A 20,194-nucleotide genomic window follows, 5' to 3' on the forward strand; every position below is an offset into this window, starting at 1 on the left:
AAAAGAAGCTGTATTAATTCCCTGTCCCATTTTTCAGCCTGTTTTTGTTATGAAAAAAAAGTCCTCCTTTGAGTTAACTGCCATAAGGCATCATTTGGTAGTGATGGTTTATCAGCCATTTATACCTTAAAAAGCTGATTTGTAAAATATAAGACTGGTCTCTGAAGTAGTGCTTGTTCCACCCTGTGAAAGCTCAAGATGGCTCTGTTGGAGGGAGAAGAGTAGGAAGTGTAGGAGCTGGGACCTGTTACACTCTCTTACTACAGCAGCTGGATCCCATCCATGCACCTTGGACATAAGCATAATTGCCTACAGCTGTTTTAGTGCTTTCCATGAGATCTTAATGCACTTTACAGAAGCAATAATAATCATTAGGCAGACTGTACAAAGATACTTCAGTAGAGATGTGAAATCAATTGCTCACTGCAGGTCAGTGATTACCCTGTGGAAGATCCTCCCAGGTGCTCTGCCAGTTCGTGACCTTTAAATTGCAGAAGAGGGTGCTCTGTACCACTGTACACAAAACACAAGTTTGACTTAGCCCACCTGGCCTCTGCCCTGCTGCTATTCGCTCTAGTTTAATGGCTCTAAAGCAACTATTATCAAGACTATTGCTGACCAAAATGCAAGACCTGCTGAATGTTGTACTTGGAAAATGGCTTTTATCATTTCACAGGTTTAAAAAGAGTAAGAGCTTGAGCTGTAAACACTAAAAATTAATGCTTTATCCAAATTTATTTGGTTTTTAACAGTCTGGCAAAAAATATTTCAAAGAATGTAAGCATGTGTAGATCAGCTGAGTTTGACTGTTTAACAAGAAAGGCTAATCCAATTTCAGCACCCTAAACAAATATTAAAATACCGAAGGCAAAGCATTATGTGTGTAATCCACAGTTTTGAGGAAGTGATTACTGAACAAAAAAGGAAAAGGCTGAAGTGAACTATAACAAGATGGTGAATAAATGCTCTTCTCATGGCAGAGTCCATCAGGACCCACTACATGACCAGCTTCACTCCTAGAGGCAATTCCTGCCACACTGGCATTTTACATTATTCAGAATTAATACAAAGCATCCCAATGAGAATTCTGATTAAAACATAACTGGGTAACAGATATGTGGGGGCAATTCCTTCTTAAACCAGTATGCAATAGCCAAGATGTGATAATTACAAGTCACCAAAGTACGTTATGAAAATGATACCAGCCCTGAGCTGTAACATTGGAAAAGAGTGCTTAACTTCCTAGGCTTGATAAGTGATCTAGCTATGCAGAAAAGCTTTAGGAACTGAGGTGTTAAAAGAAAAGATAGGTGAAGTGTGGTTCATGTCATAACTGACATGGCTTGAGTTCTTTTTCCTGGGGATGTAGGAACATCACCATAAAATTCTGTTTAGCAATTGCTATGAGGGTGCAAAATTTTACTGATTTACATTGCTAGCGATCAGCGTTTTGCATCCATTTATTGTACACTGAAGAACAGTTGGCTCAGTTCATGCGGGTATGACGATCCATGCGATGGCACTTGCTGACAGCACTTCCATCTTGTCCTTTCTGCCATCAGTTACACCCTTTAGAAGAAGGTTACTTCAGCGGTGAGCATTGCAGAGGAATCAGGAGCACATTTTGCTGGGACTCCAAGAATCTGACACTGTCCCGCACTGAAATTAAATGCATATTTAATTAAGACAGTAATCCAATGAGAAATAATACTTTTCTCAGCATGCATGCAGGTAATACTAGTGAGTTCTCTGGATCCATCATCTCTTACCAGCTGCTACCACTCTGGCATCTTCATGGGCACTGTGCCTTCCCGCTGCCCGATGATCTGGGCTCTCATTCCACCAGATCACGTGGACTGAGAAAGTACAAATAAAAGTCAGCTGAATACTGTTATGCTGCAATACAACATGTCCTGTAAGACCTAGCAGCCTGCCTTCACCTGTTAGATGCCTTGCAGTTAGCAGAAACAATTCTCCAGGCAAGTAAGTGGTGGGATGATCCTTTGCTGAGCCTTCAAAAGGTTTGACTCTTGAACATCAGATCTGAGAGTCTTTTAAGATAGCAGTACCTGGCTTAAGCCCATAACTGAATACACAAAGCTGGGTTCAAGGACTGTTTACAGGGCTTTGGTGATCCACATCAACATTTTCATCAAGCCAGCCAATCCTGATCCACAACGAGGGCTTGCCCCTCTCCCTCCACCCCTTCCAATGCCAAAGTCTGTATCAGAAATTGAGTAGTACCTGTGTTAAGTAATCCATATTCTGTGTGGAAAACACCGATCAGCTTGGTGTAGCCTGTGTTGACGTGGGCATTGATTGCAGCTCGAAATGCTTCACCCCACAATGCTGGCCCACCAGGCTTCATCTGGAAAGTGACCCATTCATATACTCCTGGAAGAAAAGGCAAAGATGCCCTCAAGGAAGGAAACAAAAACTAATATGTCAGTTCTCAAACAGTGTGTCATGGCCATGATGTATTTATTGTGAAACCAACACTGCAATTCCCTACCATTTGGGGGTCAGCAGGACATGAAACTGCTCCTTCATCCCAGCTTGCACAACATCTCACAGCATCCAGGGCCTCACAAGAGCACAGGCAAGCAGCTTGCTAACTGGAGCTAGTTCAAGTGCAAATGTAAGTACCAGAACCCTGAGGAGCAGAAGGCTTCACACAAAGCCCAACTTAGCAATTTTCAGTGCTGCCTGGACTGCTTTGCAGAAATCACAAATACTCATACATGTTTGCAGGATTCAGATGGCTGATTGAACAATGCAAGGTAGCCTTTCCTAAGACTGGTGATGTTTTCTGGAATTGAAGTGGTTTATGACATTATAAACCCCTTTGACTCCTGGCAGTTGGCCACAGCAAGATCTGAAGGCATAACCAACAGACCAGGACTAGCTTAGCATCTCTGCTCTGCCAAACAATCTCTCTTGTTTGTAGACAACTGGCATGATTTGCCAAAAAACTCCAGGCCTGCTACAAGACACGTTATCCGTCTCCTTTCTATTCAGGTAGTTACTCTGGATCACAACTGCTGACACTTAACAGAAAGCTAGACACTTGCCATATGGCAATGTATGTCTGGTCTCATTCTCCAGCAATGGGCTGGAGATGATAAACTAAAATGGGAACAAAGTGTTTGAAAAGTCAGCTCTCCAGTTTTAAGAGAAAAACTGGACTGCTTTCAAATTCCATTGTAACAGCACAAAATTCAGAACCACAAGGAAATAAAGAACAAAGATTACTGTAGGTATGGACATGATGAGGGCTAAAGCAAGGCCTGTTTGATGTCACTCCATGCAATGAAGTCTGCAAACGCTCCTAAGTTGGGCAACAGTCAATACTATTAATACCACATTTGCTACAGACAGAATTAAAATACATCAGGACAGGAGGTCTACACCTAATCTATGATTGTTACAAGGCATGCTTGACTTGCATCTATCTTCAAAAAGTAGAGATTATTTTTGGTTTTTCTAAAAACTATTATGCAAAAGAAGCAGTAACATCAAAGCAAATCGATAAAGGAGAAAAACCGCTGTGAAAGAGAACAATCACTGTCTTCAGTGTCTTCAGGAAATGTCCTCTCACTGCAGATGGACAAAGTAAGTCCAGGATGACTGCTACGGTGTTGCTATTTTGCACCTTCATTTAGGCAATTCACACACCTCTTTACAACCTTAACCATCAGGGCTCTAGTCAGTTACTGATGTAAGTTACTGTAAAATCCTTCTTAAAAACTTTGCTGCTCATGTGTGTTACGTATACACCTTTTTCACATGGGTGTATGTACATGCACTTGTTTCATAAAGTGTTATTAAACCATGGCTTAAACTTAAGCCATTTTTTGTTAGTCTGTCAGCATCAGTAACTTTAATCAGCAAAAGAGAAGATAAGCTCACCCCCTTCTTTTGGAGGCTTCCCAAGTTGACACCAGGGTACCAGATAGGCAACCTCATTGTGCTGCTTTTCTATCAAGGGGAGAGCTGGGGAGATGAATTTTCCCTGCCAGTCTTTGTCGTTGGCTAGTGCATGCCGGACTGCTGTTCTGTGGGCAAAATTATCTGTAAGAATGGAAAAAAAGAAAAAAAAAAACTATGAAAAAATGCACTTAATGTTGCATCAGACTCAATCAAAATGTATAATTACAAGGAGGCAAGCTGCACTTACAGAAGTTTGAAATTGGTATTTTTTTTAAACAGCGTATTAGCTTGAAGCAGATGTGGTAAGTTTCCTTTAAATTCTGCAAAAATCTTTGCTTTAGCTCTCAGATTGAAATCGTTTCAAGCCAAACCAAATTTTCCAAGAAAGTTTATAAAAAAGTTAAAATACATTAAGCAATGCTACTGTTAAGAAAGATTCATATATGGCATCCGCAGGGACTACTGGATGTGGCAACAGTTACCAAGGGTAAGGAGATTCGGAGAAAACACAGTGGATAAGGAAGTGAGGTGGAAAAGAAAATTCAGAAGGAGTATTAGCCTATCAAGAGAAAATTAAGAAAAACATTAGTTTTGGCTTATATAAAATGACAGTAAAATTACAAGTGTAGAAGTAATGTTTGTTCAGCTACATAAAAAGTTATTAAATGCCCAAAATCTAAACTTTTTCTTCTTTTTAATTAAAAACAAATCCACTGAATTAAGAGTGTCTGAATTTCAACTGGTTGGGCTGCAGTAGCATCTTAAGCAGTATGATTATGCAGACCTCTTTCAATAATACAAGAGAAAAATCCAGCACCTGAGAATGGGAAGAACCTTGAGAAATATCAGTATCTTGGGACCAAGAGAAAAATATGCCAATTATTTTTAACTACTAAAAGATATAAGCAGAGGTCTAATGAATCAAGGAGAAAGGATGTACCTTACACATGTAAACACCATTAGGAAACAAATAAAAATTGTAGGGTTTTTTTCCCCTTACTTTTCCATTTTAAAAGTTTCTCACAGATTATTAAAAATGGGTTTGTTTGGTTGGTTTTTTGGTTGGTTGGTTGGTTGGTTTTTTGAGAAAGAACAAGGCTGAAAAGTTCTGGGAAGCAGGACAATTTATTAACCAGAGATGCGTATAAACTCATAATATTCCCATTGACACATGGCTGGTCCCTTCACCCCTCCAGGGCAAAAGGGGTGACTCTTTATTCTAAACAGTTACTGCGAACATGCTGGATTTCAACGAGCAAACTGAGGACTTCAGAAACAAAATTTTCTGTCTCAGCATACAGATACACCCTGGACTGCAGCAGGTATACAAAGAAATGATACCAGTGTGCCTTCCCACTTCTCCATAACCCAAGTATCAAGTTCCCTGGGGCTCCACAAAGACCACAGCTAGCACACTTAGTTTCTTGCATAATTGTAGCTTTTCTTGGCTCACCAGCACGTTCCAGGTCAGTACCAACTCCAAAAACATAAAAAGTTGATTATACTGCAAGAAGCCTGTTGCTACCAAGGCTGAAGCAGCAACGAAACGCCTCGTGCGCTTGGGAAGTCAGGGCTGGTGGAATGGCTTCCCACCTCAGCAGAGTCTAGCTGCAGAAGGAGTTTAAGCATGCAAACTGCATGCTCATTTGTCTCAGGGCAGTGACTGTTACACTGAACTAAAATTTGAGAACAATTATACATGCATAAAGACATACACAGACATACAGATTGTCTGCACTTATCTGTATTATCTTTTTAAGGAGGTCTCAATCTTTTTTCTATCCATTTTGAAATTCTGAAGACATTAGTGGTTCAGGAACTGGCCCTGAATTAAAAATATTTACCATGAACAAAGCACTCTGCCACAGTTCCTCTATTATACCTGTTTTGAGAAGAGACAGATGTTTAAGAACAGTTGTAACTCTCTCCTAACATGTCAAAATTGTCCTGACACACTCTGCAGTGTTCTTTTCAGTAAGTAGAACAGGAACAAATTTTTTTTTGGACACTTTCTTACAGTAAGAGCAACAAGTAAAAGCCGGGTAGGCATTCTCCTCGCCTTCTTGCTTAGGAGACAGGGAGCACAGAGAGCAGAGCCGTGCAAAGGCATGCTGAGCGTACCGTACTTCCAAACGTGGACAACCTTATTCATAGCTCCCAGCTCTGCAGACCAGAATCCCACCAGCTCCGAGTGAGCTGTGCGAAGGTGAACGTACTTGTTGACCATCTCCACAAACTCCTTCATCTTCGATGGCTTAATATCATATGTGCGAATTTCGTAGAAAATGCTATTATTTTGTCTGGGCCCTGTAGCAAGGGATGCGAATACCTGAGATAAAATGTTACAAAAAACAACTAATTCTCAAGCCAGAAAACCATCTTCTAATTTCTAGACTTTTTAAAACAGTGAGATGCTATAGATGAGATTTTTTTACTTGGGGCTGGGAGAGGGAATACTTTGTGATCTCCAGTACAAAAGTATCTTGTGACTTTTTCTTTGGAAATAGTTCCCATGTGCATTATTTGCTGCAACTCCTTTTGGCAGTGCAACAGACCATGACGTGTCTTTTATTTGTCACACCCAATTGTTTTATTATTAGCCCATAACAAAGCAGAATTTTCCTTTTCTCATACGCCTTCTTCAGGAAGCCAGCAGCAGGATGCAAAAGTCAAAGCAATAAAAAGAGAGTTGGCTAAACACATTATTCAAAGGTGAGGCTGCTGATGCCACTGAAGCAGAGGCTACATCAACATCTGCCTGCGTTGCCCTTGCCTGACCAATTGACACTACTGCAGCCTGTTTTCTACGTACAATCTTAGATCAGTATTATCAAATTACATACTGTTGGCAAAAGAAAGAAAAAGATACTACCACTTGGGAAAAGACTGATTCTTTCCAGTGAAAGATTGCTAAAGTCTGCATCCTTCTATTCATACAACATAAAACCCCCACAATATGCTTAGTTTTGCAACTGCCTCAGTAACCTGGAACATGCTACCCACTTCTTAAACGAAACTAGAAAAATTAAGGCCAACCCAAATCTTTGGCCTTAGCCCATATTTGTGCAGAGGTGGCTGCACGATGGATTTTGGACATGCCTAATTTCACGAGCATCAGCAGGCATGCGCACCATACAGCTCAAGCCACAAAACACAGCTGGCCAAGACCAAAGGCCTTGTTTCCTAATGACCCTTTGGAGTACTGCACACCAGTTTTGGTTGCCATGTGCCACAGGATCACGATCACACGACCCCACAGGATCCTGAGCGACCAGCAATCCTACGCTTACGGTGAGCAACCACGACAGCAGTCGGCTGCCAGTGACCATCCAGTGCCGAATTTTTCTGCAGGGGAAGAGAAGCCTTAGACGCTTTCTGCCGCTCAAGCAAATACCGGACCGCTGCTGGACCACCCCTCCCGTCCGAAGAACCCGTCGCACGACTCCGGCGCAGGCCCGGGGCCGACGCCCAGCAGGAGCGGTGCCCACGCCTGCCAACAGCCCCGCCAAGGCGGCCGCGGCCGACACGGCCCTGCCCCGGCGGCAGCAGCCAGGGGCGGGACCGCCGGCACCGCCCGCCCCGCCCCGTCCCGCCCAAACCCCGCCCCCCGCCGCCCCAAGCACCAAACCCCGCTCGCCCAAACCCCGCCCCCGCAGGCCCAAGCCCCGCCCCCGCGGCCCGCACCACCAGCCCCGCTCCCTGCCGCCACCGCGCCCGGCTGCCCCCGCAGCGCCCCGGCCGTTACCTGAGGGCGGGCCCGGGCCCGGGCCAGGCGGGCGGCGGCGGCGAGGGGCCGGCGGAGCGTCCCGGGGGGCAGCATGGCGAGCGGCAGGCCGGGCGGACGGACGCACGCAGGCAGCGGTCCGCGGTCGCTTGCGTGAGAGGGCGGGGGGACGGACGGACGGCCCTGGGGCGGGGCGGGGAGGGGCGGCGGGCCCTCCCTCGTCGGGGCGGCCGCTGGCGGCCGTTGAGCAGCGGTTGGGCGGCCGGCACGTCACTGGGGCGGCCGTTGGGGCGGCCTGTGCAGCCCGGCCGCCTGCGTGGGTCAGAAACAAACTGAACCGCGGCGTAGGGTGTTCAGTTCCTGGGTTTTGCGCCGCTGGATTGGGATGGGTGGGTGGGTGACGAGCGCACGGCTGAGAAGACATGCTCGTTCAAGTTACCAGGCTTTAGTGCCTGAAATGCGGTATCTCTGTCTCTGCCTGAGCGCCTGCATACGATAAAAAAGTATCCTGATTGACTGGGGAGACCTGGGACACTTTGTCCCCCACAGGTTGCCCTGGGGTAAATCACTCAGTAAATCACCCGCCCTCCAGCATTTGCAGGATCAAAGTTCAAATTGTACGGATACAAATCCTCCACCCGCAGTCCGCCTCCGGAAGAAAGCCCCGTGGCTTTTTTCTGTAGCGTTCTTTTAGGTAAATCCATGCTTTGTGCCAGGGGCGTGCAGTGCCAAGCCACTGTTCATCCCGGTATAGCTGTATGCCCAACTGCATAGTTGTTACTACCACATGGTTACCTAGGGGTGGGATTTTGCGGTGGCTGAGACTGTGTATCTTTGCAGAATTAAATATTGGCCAAAACAAATGTAAAGGTAAAATTGCCATTGGTGTCAGGGCATCCAGTGTTTTACCCATGGGAGACAAATCAGCTCCTAGCAAAGGGTTGTTTACGGAAGACTACCTAAATTAACAAGGCAATTATCTTTCATGATTCCTTCCTCTGGGGCAGCACATTCCTTCCTCCACCCTGATGAACTGATTTTGAGGGCCTCCGCATGGAATTAAGGTGAAGAAAGAAACGATGGATTCATGCCTATGGAGCTTTCATGCTTTTTCTCACAATTATGGGCAATTTTTCTCTTTGTTAAGGACAAGCCCAGGAAGGAAGATTGTCTGAATTAAAATGAGATAGAAAAAGAAGTTCTAACAAACACATTGAAAGAGTGGTGTGGAAAGAATGAAGCATCTGCCCTGCATATATGTTACATGTTCATTCACAAGTGGTATTCTTGGTTACATTTTTTATATCGGAAGAACTGAGCATGATACATGCTAAAGTGTTTTAGCAATATGGCATGAATAATTTTCATAGTTTCTACAGCAGAAGCACAAACAAAGTGTGATTACTTGATGCAGTTATTGCCAGTTTAAGATTGGTTTAATATGTGGGGTTTTTTTCACTTATGAACAAATTGTATTTCACCTGAAGGCAGGGAATGAGAGGGCAAACTCCGAAATATTTAAGGTTCTCCTTTGTTTATCTTACTATATGGATGAAGTAATGTTTTTCATAGCCATGTTGTGCTGGAATATTCCTTCACATTTTTAAAAGCTTTTATTTTTATTGTTTGAACTTTTCCTGTGTTTGCTTTCTCATCAGGAATGATCACACAAGCCTAGATTTGAATTGAGTAGTCAGAAAAAGCAGGTTTTGTTCTTGGTAACCTGCATGGTTGAGAAGAAGCTTTGATTTTATATTTCTTTTGTGTAGTCAGGGAATAGAAAGCTGAATGTGATTTTCATATTTGAGCAAAACAGTTCAACACAGCACAGAGCTAAAATGTACAACAAACTGCACTGGAACTCAGTGAAGGCCTGAAATGATTCCCTGAAACAATTCAGCAAATGATTTTATACAGCAAGTAAATTTGAGAAAATTGCTTATGAGGGCAGCTAAGCAAGTGGCTAAGATAAAATTCATTGAGAAGGCTGTTCTTTCAGCTCTGCATTTTTGCCTGGAACTTGAAATTCACCGGCCCCCCGGTATTTTCTCATTCATTTTCTTCTAGAAGTCCAGGCATATCTTCTTCTTTCCACATGGATGTGGCAGAGCCAGTGGTGAAGCAAGAGGATTGTACCTCCAACTCTTGCCTGCCGCTTGCAGGTCTGTCTACCAATACACAGAATGGTAAACGGGAGCTGTGCTTCATAGACATAAATTTCACAACTGTGTTGGACATCTGGGAATGACAGTGTTGATCTCCTAGAAGAAGTAATAGTGGATAGTATCTGTTACAAATGCTTTTTGATTAGAAGTTTTAATTTTGGTACTGAATTGATGAATTAAATTAAATTTTCAGTTTATGTAGCTGTGACTGCCAGAGCTGCCTGAGTTGAAATGGTTTATTAAAAACTTTTGTTACTGATGCAAGCCAAAGCTCCATGGAGGCAAAATGCAAGAAGGCAATTTGCATGCGTGACTGCATTTATGTATTGTACTCCCTGCATGCAACATTTTCATTTTCCCATGGAACAGGAAACAGTTTTAATCTGATCTGTATGTGACTTGTGAATGTGGGCAAGCACTGGATAGGATTTTTTTACTTCCTTTGTACTCTAAGTGGAGATGGTGATAATGAAAGAAAGGTAACCATCTGTACCAAAAGACTTAATGCTTTCAAGAGCAGCTTACACTTCATTTGAGATGTTTGCTTAAACACAGAGAAAGTGACTCAGAGTTTTGGAAAATGAGAAAGCACAGTACCTGCTCCTTTGCTGGGGGGGATGTCCCCATTTGTGAATCACAGCTTTCAGTTTCCTATTGCATGAAGGATTAAACAAGGAGATTTCCTTCTATTTCTCTATAAATCTTTTGGCTTAAATTCCTTCATCAGAAAGGCAATTTTCAAAACCACAGGAGGGTGTAACTCACCACTCATTTTCAATGGCAGTAGGGTTTCCATTACATAGTGCGGTGCCATTGGTAGGCTTGAGAAAGGTGTGCAACGAGCTTGTTTAGTGTAAGTGTAATACATGGGTTTTCCACTGTTACGTTTTCACAAATCTCTCATGCTGAGTGCTGCCTTTACTCTCTCTAGTTCTGCTGCTGGGTGAGCAAGCAACAAGTGGTTTCCTGGTTTGCACACAAGGAACATTCCTGAATGTAATGCAGCCTCTTGGTGTGTCCCTAGTAGGCCAGAACATGTAAATATCTTCTGGTTTCCATTCTCTCAGCTGTTCCATATGAAAATCTGAATAACAGCTTATCAAACGCAGTATTTTTCTTCCCTATTTCTAGCCAGTTTGCATTCCTCATCTCATGAAAACATTCTGCACTGTTTATAAATATTTATTGTGTGGCACTGATGAGAATACCTACAAGAACCAGCGTCATCTCTGTGTTTACCAGTGGTAAGAGTCACGTTAGTATTCTTTGTACCCAAGGCGTGCTCAGAGGCGTGCTCAGGTCCCCTACCAGGCAGTGAATAAGCATCAAGAAAGTTGGTTTCATGTTTTCGCTTTGCTGGAGAAGGCAGCAGGAAGCAACATAGCTCTTGATCTCTCTGGGAAGCAGGTCTGTGCTCTCCACTCCGGATTTATCCACTCCACACCCGAATACGCGGTGACATTTGACACAGCCCCTGACCACACCAGGGTGGAGTTCATCAGCTGTCTTGGCCTGGCTGAGAGACCACAGCCTTCCAGAGGTGCACAGCAAGAAGATAAAGGGCAGAGCAGGCACTTACGGCTATCTGGAAGGGAATTAGAGAGCTGCTTCATACTGCTTGATTTTTAAAAACATTTGGGCCCAATGTTTGATGTCATGACACCTTGTGTCATTGTTTATATCAGCACTAGGAGGAGACAAATTTTACTCTATCAAACGTTCTCTACTCATCGTGCACGTAGCTGCAGCACAAACCGGGTAACAGGCCACTACCTCTGTTTGAATTAAATTCAAAAGAAAACATTCAGATGTGTTCCCTCTTCTTTTTTAGAAGATGTGCTTCTTAGCATCTTGGTGAATGGATTTTTCCTTTCTTTTTTTTCCTGGGAAATCTGTAATGGTATAATGATTCCAGAAGAAGGGACATGTTAAAGATAATACATGCACTGAAATCCTCCAATCATTTTGGTATAGTAAAATAGTTTTATTCCAAACCTCTGACTTAAAAAAAAAAAAAATCTTGCCTATCAACAGGCCATAAATATTGAATTTAAAATATTTAAAGACTGTATTAATTGCTTGTGCTTATTACTTGGCCACTGTAATTGCAGTTGTTCCTCTCAGAATATCTACGTGGGCTTTGTGAATGATATTTTAAAAATTTGACAGTGAAATACTCCTTTTAGTGAATCCTTTTTTAGTTAATTAGGCAAAAAATGAATGCTTTGCTTGCATGTTTTCACAGACGGGGTGTCATGAGGTACCTTCTGCCACTGTGGGTATTTCAAGCACGATGCAGCTGAGAACTAGGAGGTCTGTGCTACAAAGAGCATGCAAAGGAGACAACATGAGTATGCAGATGAAAGTTAACACCAGGAAGACCTAGCTGGGTTGACTTTTCACTTCACAGGTACTAATTAACATTTTCCCCAATAAAATTAAAACCTGAAAGGATGCTGATAAAATACCCAGATCCTCTTTCCTAAGTTAAAATTCTCTACAGCCTTCTCTTATTTGCTTCTCTTTTCTGTATACAATAAGCTCTATCCTGGAGGTGCAGAGTGAGATTTTTCTCTAGGATTTAGCCAAGGTTGCACTTGTGTTTTGAACCCAGGTTTGCTTGCAGAGAAGTGAGTATAAGATGAGAGCTAAGTGTTGCTTTAAGGCAGGCTCTGACTTCTCTAGTATGAAAGCAGGTAAAGCTAGGTGGCAGAGATCAGCCTTTCAGGGCCACCCCACCATTCCTTGGGCAGGTATTTTCTGGGTCTTCTACACACAGACCTGGACATGTTTAACAAGGAGAAATCCAGGATTATTTCAGCTGAGGATGGAACAATACTATGCTTTCTAACCTCCTAACCTGTCTGAGGCCTTATGTGATGGAGTAGACAAGCAGAAGTACCCATTGCATCAGATTTGTATGAAGGAAGATGGAATCCCACACAAGACAGCTACCTGGGGAAAGCACCTTCTTACATTTCAGTCCCATGCCAGGCCCAGCCCAGAGGTGGAGGAAAGACCCATTGGTCCTGCGCAGGCATAAGAGAGCGGGGGAGGCTAATAGGGACCACTTTCCTTTCTTGGGTGATTTCTTTTACCCTCTCCCACCTTGGATCCAAGATGAATGCAAGCAGGCCACTCTCAGACGAGTGCATCCCATCACGTTGTCTTGTTGCTGTGCTTGTGCAAGTGGGAAGCCCTGACTGACCAGCTGGCCCCTTTTCCCCATGTTGCCCTGCTGAGCCTGACCCCTGCAATGCCCAATGTGGAAGGAGAGTGTTGCTGATTTACTGTGGGCCTGGTTAACCAGAGTGGAGAACCATCAATGCTGGCACGTAGTAAGCATGTTGTAATTTCTAGGTATTTTGTTCTTTATCTCTTTATCTGTGACCCACTGTAATACCAGTAATACTGCTTATGACATTGACCCACACAGCCTGCAGCGAAAGTCCTAATGGCTGTGTTAATGAAAGGAACTCCGTGATGGCTGTGCTTGGCCTCCTTGGGGTTAGAGGCAGCAAGTCCTGTTGCTCTTTTGTTGTGAGCAAGCTCTTCTGCCCTAATTCAACTCCTGAGTTTGAGATTAAGTCCTGGAGGATTTTTCATCAATGAAAAGCCCAAAATAATAAGTGAGATTTCTAAGCAAGGCTGAGTTATCAACTCCAGTAACTCACCTCTCCTAATTATTGATGCATTGCTTAGATAAACATCTCTTTCGTGTAGAAAAACAGTCTTGTCCCATTTGCCTGGAAAAGTTGTTCCCTCCTCCAGTCTCTGTAAATAACCTCTTTCAAGGCTTCCTTTGCCTGGAGTTGCATTGAAATGAGTACTGATAATAGGCCTCTGTTTCTGCCTTAGTCGTTCTTCCCTCAAGCCCTAGAAAACTTGCTTTTCTTGGTGCTGCAAGATGAGAAGTTCCCCTGTTATACAATGTCTCTTGCCAAAATTCAGGAGGCACTGCTGCTCTTCAGGGTAATGAGTTGCAGGTCAGTGCTAATCACACAAGGGAAATTTACAGCAGTACTTGTCAGCTACCTCCGCATCTGTCCGGCGTGATGTCATCACCATCTCTGTCCTTCCAATCTGAATCCTGCTGCAATGAGCACAGCTGAAGGCTGGGCTACTTCATCTACCTGTGAGTGAGCTACAAGTAACACAGGTTGAACATGCTGAGCAGGGTATAGCTCAGTTAAATAAACCAATGGGCTAAGAAGATGGAGGCTGGCAGCAGAACAGACAAGTTCTGCCACCGTGCTCCTCAAAGCAATCCCTAGAGTGGTACTAGGCAGCAAGAGCTGTGAGATACACCTCAGTGCTCCTGCTACCACACAGGAGCGACTGTAGCACCTGAATAAACTGCAGGTAGACAGATATGAATTGAGTGGACGTGCAATGTGAAGAATGTTTGCAAGTGGGCTTGGCTCACCTGGAGATTGTAACTTACATCAGTGCCCACTCCCTTTTAAAAAAAAAAACCAGGCTGCTTTTTGCTTGCTTACATCTACCCATGTGGGACTCATTCTTTCAGTAAAGAGTAAAAACAAGTAACATTGGTGTGTTTTAATATGCCCACACTGTTTCAGAAAATGCTCTGAAATGGTGCTCTCTGTGATTGTTATTGCAGAGAGATCTCTTCTATAATTTAATGTATTAAAACCAGAACAAACCAAATCCTTTTCTTTTTAAGTTAGGAAGCCTATAAAACTCCGTATGAAGCTTTGATACAGAGTCTCAGGGCCAGTACAACTTAAGGAAGGTGATTGTGTAGAAAGTTCCAGTCTGGAGGAGAAGTCTTATTAGTAAGTGATTCCATGTGGATCAGTTGAGTGATTCCATGTGGATCTCTCCTGCAGTGATACAAAACCGAAAAGACCAGCCTGAACCAGAAAGCATTCTGATACTTGTAATCCTCTTCTAGGGAGGAGGAATACACCTACTGTAGAGAGAATCCTCCCAGCAGGCTCAGACAGCTTGATACTACGAAACCTGTGAGTCACAGCAGTGTTAGGCAAATCGGTTTAATCATTCACTTTCGAGGGCTTCAAATATCAATACTTACCCATGGGATTCCTGGTATTCTGACGTCCTGAACTTCCCCACATTTACTTGGAAGCTACTGATATCCTAGCAGTTTGATGTAGTCACTCTCAAAGAACTTTGATTTTTAAAGACACCTGTAGTATTTCAGAACAAAATTTTTAAAATAACTTCTAAGAGAGAACACCTATCCACGTGGAAGTCTGTCATAACAATGAGCTCTTCCATCAGACTTTACAACATCTGCACAATCTCCAACTTCATATTATCTTGGTCATGCTATGCTTAGTTAAGCAAATTGTTATTTCTAAACCTGTCAAGTGAAGGAGCTGTGAACTGGGATGCAATTTGTCTAGGACCAGGCAGACTGGCAGCAGCAGAACTTGGGTTTGAATCTAGGTATTTCTAGCTCTGGGTCCCAAAAATATATAGTCTATAAGTGGTCCCAAAAATGCATGGTCTATAAGCCTGGAACATTTTCTTCATGCTTGGTGACAGATAGGTGCAGTAATCACGTCTCAGCTCTAATGAGAAGGTAGACTGTTGCATTTTTGCTTTATCTGGCAGGTAGGCCTATCTCAATACAAACAAGTTAGTTACATAGGCAGCAGGACTTACACGGAAGCCTGAACAAAAGCCAGGGTTGTTTTAATTTAGAGAAGAGGCGACTCGGAGGTCATATGATCCTTTTTCATGTAATTACAAGAGTGCTTCACGAGAGAAAGGCGCAATCTGTTCTCCCTGCCCATGGTGGGTAAGATAAAAGCAGCAGGCTGAAATTACAGGAAGGGAAATTTAGATTAGATGTTTTCCACTTGTTAAGATAGTGAAACATTTGAAAAGATTGCCTGGGAGAAAGTAGGATATCCAGGCCTGGAAATAATAGGGATGGTTAAAATGGTGTTCATACATTCACACAGCTGGTATGGGCTAGATTAGCGTTTTTAACCTGTGGAATATGGACCACAGAGTAACAGTCCATGAGACATGCAGAGTCCATGCAGCATGAAAGGGCAATGGGGAAACAATTTAAAGAAACCCCTCAGTCCACAGCCAGCAGGCATGTGGCAGATCTCTGCCCTCCACTCTGAGAGATTATTTGACATGTTGGGGGCAAAACCAGTAAAAATACCTTTTTGTAAAATGGTAACACTTTGACCAAATGCTGAGTAATGTACTCATGCATCACTATCCCTCCTAATCACCATCAATTTCTGAAATGCTAGATGGCTTGCAGCCTTTTCTTTCCTGATTACAGAAGGTTGAGACATTTTTGACTACCTGACTTTCTGGGTTCCCCCCAGACACCTTGTTCAAGATAATGTCAATTTCTGAGAGGAAGTAACTCATATTTTTACCTGGGGAGTTTTACAGTGTGTTGATAACAAGCAGCTAATGCCAAGAGCCAGTCCTTTGTCACTGAAAGCCCACAAGAGCCTTCTACATTTTGAGTGACTACCGAAACAAGCAGGGATGCCTCAGGATTAAACATTGCAATGCAGCTCTTCCCCCTATATGCCACGACGTAGTTCTTGCTGGGATTGACACAGGCTCAGGAAAGGGGGACAACGGTGAATGCCATGCCATAACTTGGTTCAGCTGTTTTCTTCGTAATTCCTTCTCTGTCTGTGATGTTGAGGCAGCAACCTGGGTATTTACCAAAGAGTTGCCCTTTGGTAACCAGCTCTTCCCTCTGACAGAAAAGAAAATGAAGGAGTCCTCTAGTTAGAGCTGGCAGAATTTCAAAGGGACCAACTGTGTTGTTGGTGTTGAATCACCAAGAAAACTATGGCCTTGTTTGCCTCCTAGCAGGGCACACGAATCACAAGGAACTTCTACCAATGGTAACAAAAAGTACAATGTTTTGTTAAGTCTCTGTTCCTACAGATTCACTCTTTTGGCCCTACCTCATGCACTCCTATCAGTATTTCCCATCTCCCATTTGTGTCCTGGTGGATACCTCTGGCAGGCAAAAAAAGTGCCTAGATGAGTGGACCACTTGCCAATGCTGATTGCTGCCTAAAGGATGTGCTTCTCCCTGTCTTTCCCTTGGAACAAGCATTAACAAAGTGCTGATTTCCATTAACCTGATTTTCCCTGAGACCTCTGTCCTACTTTTGTTTGAAATTATCTAACTGGTTCAAAAGATATTACGGGAAGCAGACAGATGAACAAACAGATAACAGGTAGCATAACCCTGTAAGCTCGTTTTCTTAGAAAACCAGGCTAAAAAGAGCAGTATTTAATCAAATTGCTGCCTGTGATGTCGTTAAGTCAGGCACTCAAGAGAAAGCCTGCGCTGCAAAAACCAGGGGGCCAAATCCAGCAGACTCCTTGGGGAGACACACTAAATATAAAATCCCTACCCAGGCTGGTCCGATTGAATCCTCATTGATCTGATGGTCAGCATGGCTCTCAGTACTGCTTCAGCAGACTGTGGGCACAGGAGATGAAGACACCTTTGTGGCTGAAGGATGGGACTGAGTTCAGAAGGACCAGGGTTGGTCCCCATCTGTGATGGTGCCTTCTTTTGGGACCAGAGGGAGAAGCTAAGGTGATGGGTTGAAGGATATGGCAAGGGGGAGACTGCAGAATCTCAGTACAAAGTATTGCCTTCCAGGACACCTTTATTAGCCTTCTTGTCATGTGATTCATAGCAAAACATTGGCTTTTAAAAAAACATCACTCAGATTGAACTGGGAACTTTTGGGGTAATGTTAGAAAGCATTAGAAAGCATTCTGCACATTTTGGTCTCTCCCACAGGGTAAACAGTAGTTATAGTAATAGTTTTGGGTAGTCTGTACTGTACCTTATTTACGGCAATATGCTCTGGTCTTTGCAAGCATTCCACTGTGTTCATCTTCAGGATGGCTTTCATTCTCCAGTCCACTCCAAGGATATGAGTTTTCCCTATAGTTGTCCAGTCTGTCACTGCAATATCATTTCAATTACATAGTGCCATCCCCTAAGGATGATTTCAGTATATGCGGGGACTTTTTGACTGGTGGCTTGCCTTGCTGTATTTACAGAAGATCTTGGTGGCTTGAGATCCATTGGTCGTGGACAACAGGTTGTGTGGTGTGCATACTACCATCTTCCAGACCTTCTATGGGCTCTGATCTATAGGAAAACCCATGCTTGTGGTGGCCGTTAAGACAGATGATGTTGATCTGTCCACTTCCGCTACCTTCCTCTGCCAGATCTCCAGCCACACACATTGACCAAAGTAAATTGCTGGAGTCTATGCCCAACCCCTGCCAATTCTTGTAAAGTACCCCTTGGATCCCAGAGATCTGACCTTATTAAATTTAAACATGGCTTTCTAAAGAGAAAAAAGAAAGGATCTTTTGCAATCTCTTTTTGCCAGGTTACCTCAGTGCACATAGCACAATGCTTCTTTTCATGTGTTTGAATGTTTTCTATCCAGAAGAGACCCTTGGTGAGGAACCTGCAAATCCTCAGGCTGCATCAAGTGCAGCTGTATGGCTTGAGGCCCATAGCCTTGATACAAATATTGCCTTTGCAATGTTCACGTTGCATTCCAAAAATGCATTCCCTACAGGAAATGCAGGGAGGATGCAGGAAATGCAAAAAGGATTCCTGTCATGCCACCAGATGATAGGGTGGTTTTGTGTCATCATAAGCCTGCAGTATTTGTTTTCTTTGGAGATCAAAGCCATTATTTAAGCAAGTCAATTATTTAAGCAAGTTATTTGAGCAATAATCACATTCCCATTATGGGAAGTAGAAGGGTCTTCCATTGTTCTCCTGGCTATTACTAACCTCCGGTGCAAATCTGTCTGCCTCCCATAGGTCTAAAGAACAGCTGCATGAGGCGTTCCTTGGAAAAGATGATACCTTCTGCTGGTATCAAGGGAGCTGCTAACACATTGACAAACACTGACTTGCAAAAAGAAGCAAAAATCTCCCATCCAACTCAGATAATCCCCTCAAACTCAAATCCAAGATGTGAGTCAAGTTTATTAATCTGAGGTCACTGATAGAAAGGTGTTCCCCATTCAAGCAGGAGGGAGGGACAAACCCAAGTGCCTCACAATATCATTCTCTTCTTTTTCCATCCAGTTCCGACAGCTCAAGCTCAGGCAACCCAGGGAAATTCAGGCCCTCCTTGAGGGCTCAGTTCAGCAAAGGTCACTCCTGAGACAGCTGGGTGTGCTGGCTATTTTGTGGCCACTTCGGATGTGGTAAATGCACTGGACCTCATGCTTCAGCACCGTGCTTGACCAGCATCTAAAAATGTGAATGTGAATCTGAGATATTTGGGTCCCAGTTTTATAAAGCAGTTGTGTGCCTGCCTAATTTAATGTATGTGACTATCTTCAGAGGGACTGAACCATGTGTTTAGTAGGGACTGAGAGGCGCCAAGCTGAAAGACTTCTGGTTTATTGCCATGCAAAGAGCAGCCTTTTCATATTGACTGTAACACTTGCATCTGTGGTTTGATCATGTCATTTAACTTCTCTACCTGGGTTGTTTCATCTGAGAAGTCAGATTGCTAGGGTTTGCCTTTTTGACAGGTGATGTAGGAGGATTAACTCATGAGTGTGTGCCCTGGACTTCAGAGAAGTCTGTCAGTATGAAAAACTATAATTAAGAATTGTTTGTCCTGCACTTGAAAACACTTGCACAACAGCCTTACCTTGAGCACAGATGACTGTTTGCCACTACTGCTCAAAGCAGTAAAGGTTGAATATGCTCAGCAGGATCAGAATCAGACTAAAAATTTACTTTTAAGACAGTCATTGGAAATCCAAAGTTTGGGAAGAACCTGATGCTTTTAGAACCAAAGGAGACTCCAAAGGCCAAAGCAGTCAGTGATAGCTTTTCACCAGCTCCAGCAGGCTTTGAACTAAGCTTGTAGATACAAGCTTAGTATCTCAGATAGTTATCACTTCATCACCATACCTCTTCATCTTCTGCTTCTCTCACAAAACAGGAAGCCAGCAAGCTCTTCAAGCCAGGAGACAAGTCTTTCTGACATCAAGGAAAGTGAAGAAAACAGCATGTTGCTTCTGCACCAGCTATCAAAAATCTAGCATCCTAATTTAAAAATACAAATGGAAAAGAATTGTGAAGCATCGGAACACATATTTGTGGGAGTGAGCGGCTTTTTCCCTCGGGCTGAATTTGGACTTGGATTTGATCTTGAGATAGCTGTGGAGTTGTAAAGCTGGTTTGATAGAGTTATAAAAAGTCAGTATGATGCTGAAGGAAAAAAAAAATCAAGCTTTTGGAAATAGAATAAAGAAGGATTTTTGGATTTGAGGGAGTCAGGAGCAGCACCGCTGTTTCACCTGTAGACGCTGGATCCGTACG

General features: G+C 43.3%; 1 protein-coding gene and 1 long non-coding RNA gene across 9 annotated transcripts; one reads left to right on the forward strand and one right to left on the reverse strand.

The window, feature by feature from the left end:
- Window positions 1-715: 715 nt before the first annotated feature.
- NIPSNAP3A (nipsnap homolog 3A) lies at window positions 716-7,823 on the reverse strand. Of its 3 annotated transcripts, none has more exons than XM_072860185.1 (6): window positions 7,141-7,251; window positions 6,052-6,237; window positions 3,910-4,071; window positions 2,245-2,394; window positions 1,770-1,856; window positions 720-1,659 (listed from the first exon to the last, which is right to left on the reverse strand). In XM_072860185.1, the coding sequence occupies exons 1-6, from the start codon at window positions 7,154-7,156 to the stop codon at window positions 1,583-1,585; spliced, it is 678 nt and encodes a 225-aa protein (XP_072716286.1). In that variant the 5' UTR covers window positions 7,157-7,251; the 3' UTR covers window positions 720-1,582. The 3 variants fall into 3 exon arrangements, with proteins under 3 accessions (XP_072716287.1, XP_072716286.1, XP_072716284.1); XM_072860183.1 differs by lacking the exon at window positions 7,141-7,251 and adding an exon at window positions 7,676-7,823 and having other exon boundaries at window positions 721-1,659; window positions 6,052-6,259; XM_072860186.1 differs by lacking the exons at window positions 1,770-1,856; window positions 7,141-7,251 and adding an exon at window positions 7,676-7,823 and having other exon boundaries at window positions 716-1,659; window positions 6,052-6,259.
- LOC140651098 (uncharacterized) lies at window positions 7,668-20,194 on the forward strand. Of its 6 annotated transcripts, none has more exons than XR_012042256.1 (7): window positions 7,668-7,807; window positions 8,662-8,935; window positions 9,722-9,816; window positions 10,751-10,856; window positions 10,951-11,063; window positions 12,065-12,229; window positions 19,815-20,194. It is a non-coding gene; the product is annotated as an uncharacterized lncRNA (long non-coding RNA). The 6 variants fall into 6 exon arrangements; XR_012042257.1 differs by having other exon boundaries at window positions 7,692-7,791; XR_012042258.1 differs by having other exon boundaries at window positions 7,692-7,791; window positions 8,662-8,718.

The sequence above is a fragment of the Ciconia boyciana genome, chromosome 4, assembly GCF_034638445.1.
Source record: "Ciconia boyciana chromosome 4, ASM3463844v1, whole genome shotgun sequence".
Lineage (NCBI taxonomy): Eukaryota > Metazoa > Chordata > Aves > Ciconiiformes > Ciconiidae > Ciconia > Ciconia boyciana.

Bases quoted from the DNA above. Each gene is read 5' to 3' on its own strand.
- NIPSNAP3A (XM_072860183.1), bottom strand. From the start codon at position 7,750: ATGCTGCCCCCCGGGACGCTCCGCCGGCCCCTCGCCGCCGCCGCCCGC. The intron at 2,395-3,909 runs GTGAGCTTATCT...CTTTTCTTCCAG, and splicing joins GAAGCCTCCAAAAGAAGGGG to GAGTATATGAATGGGTCACT. The intron at 1,857-2,244 runs GTACTACTCAAT...GTACTTTCTCAG, and splicing joins ATATGGATTACTTAACACAG to TCCACGTGATCTGGTGGAAT.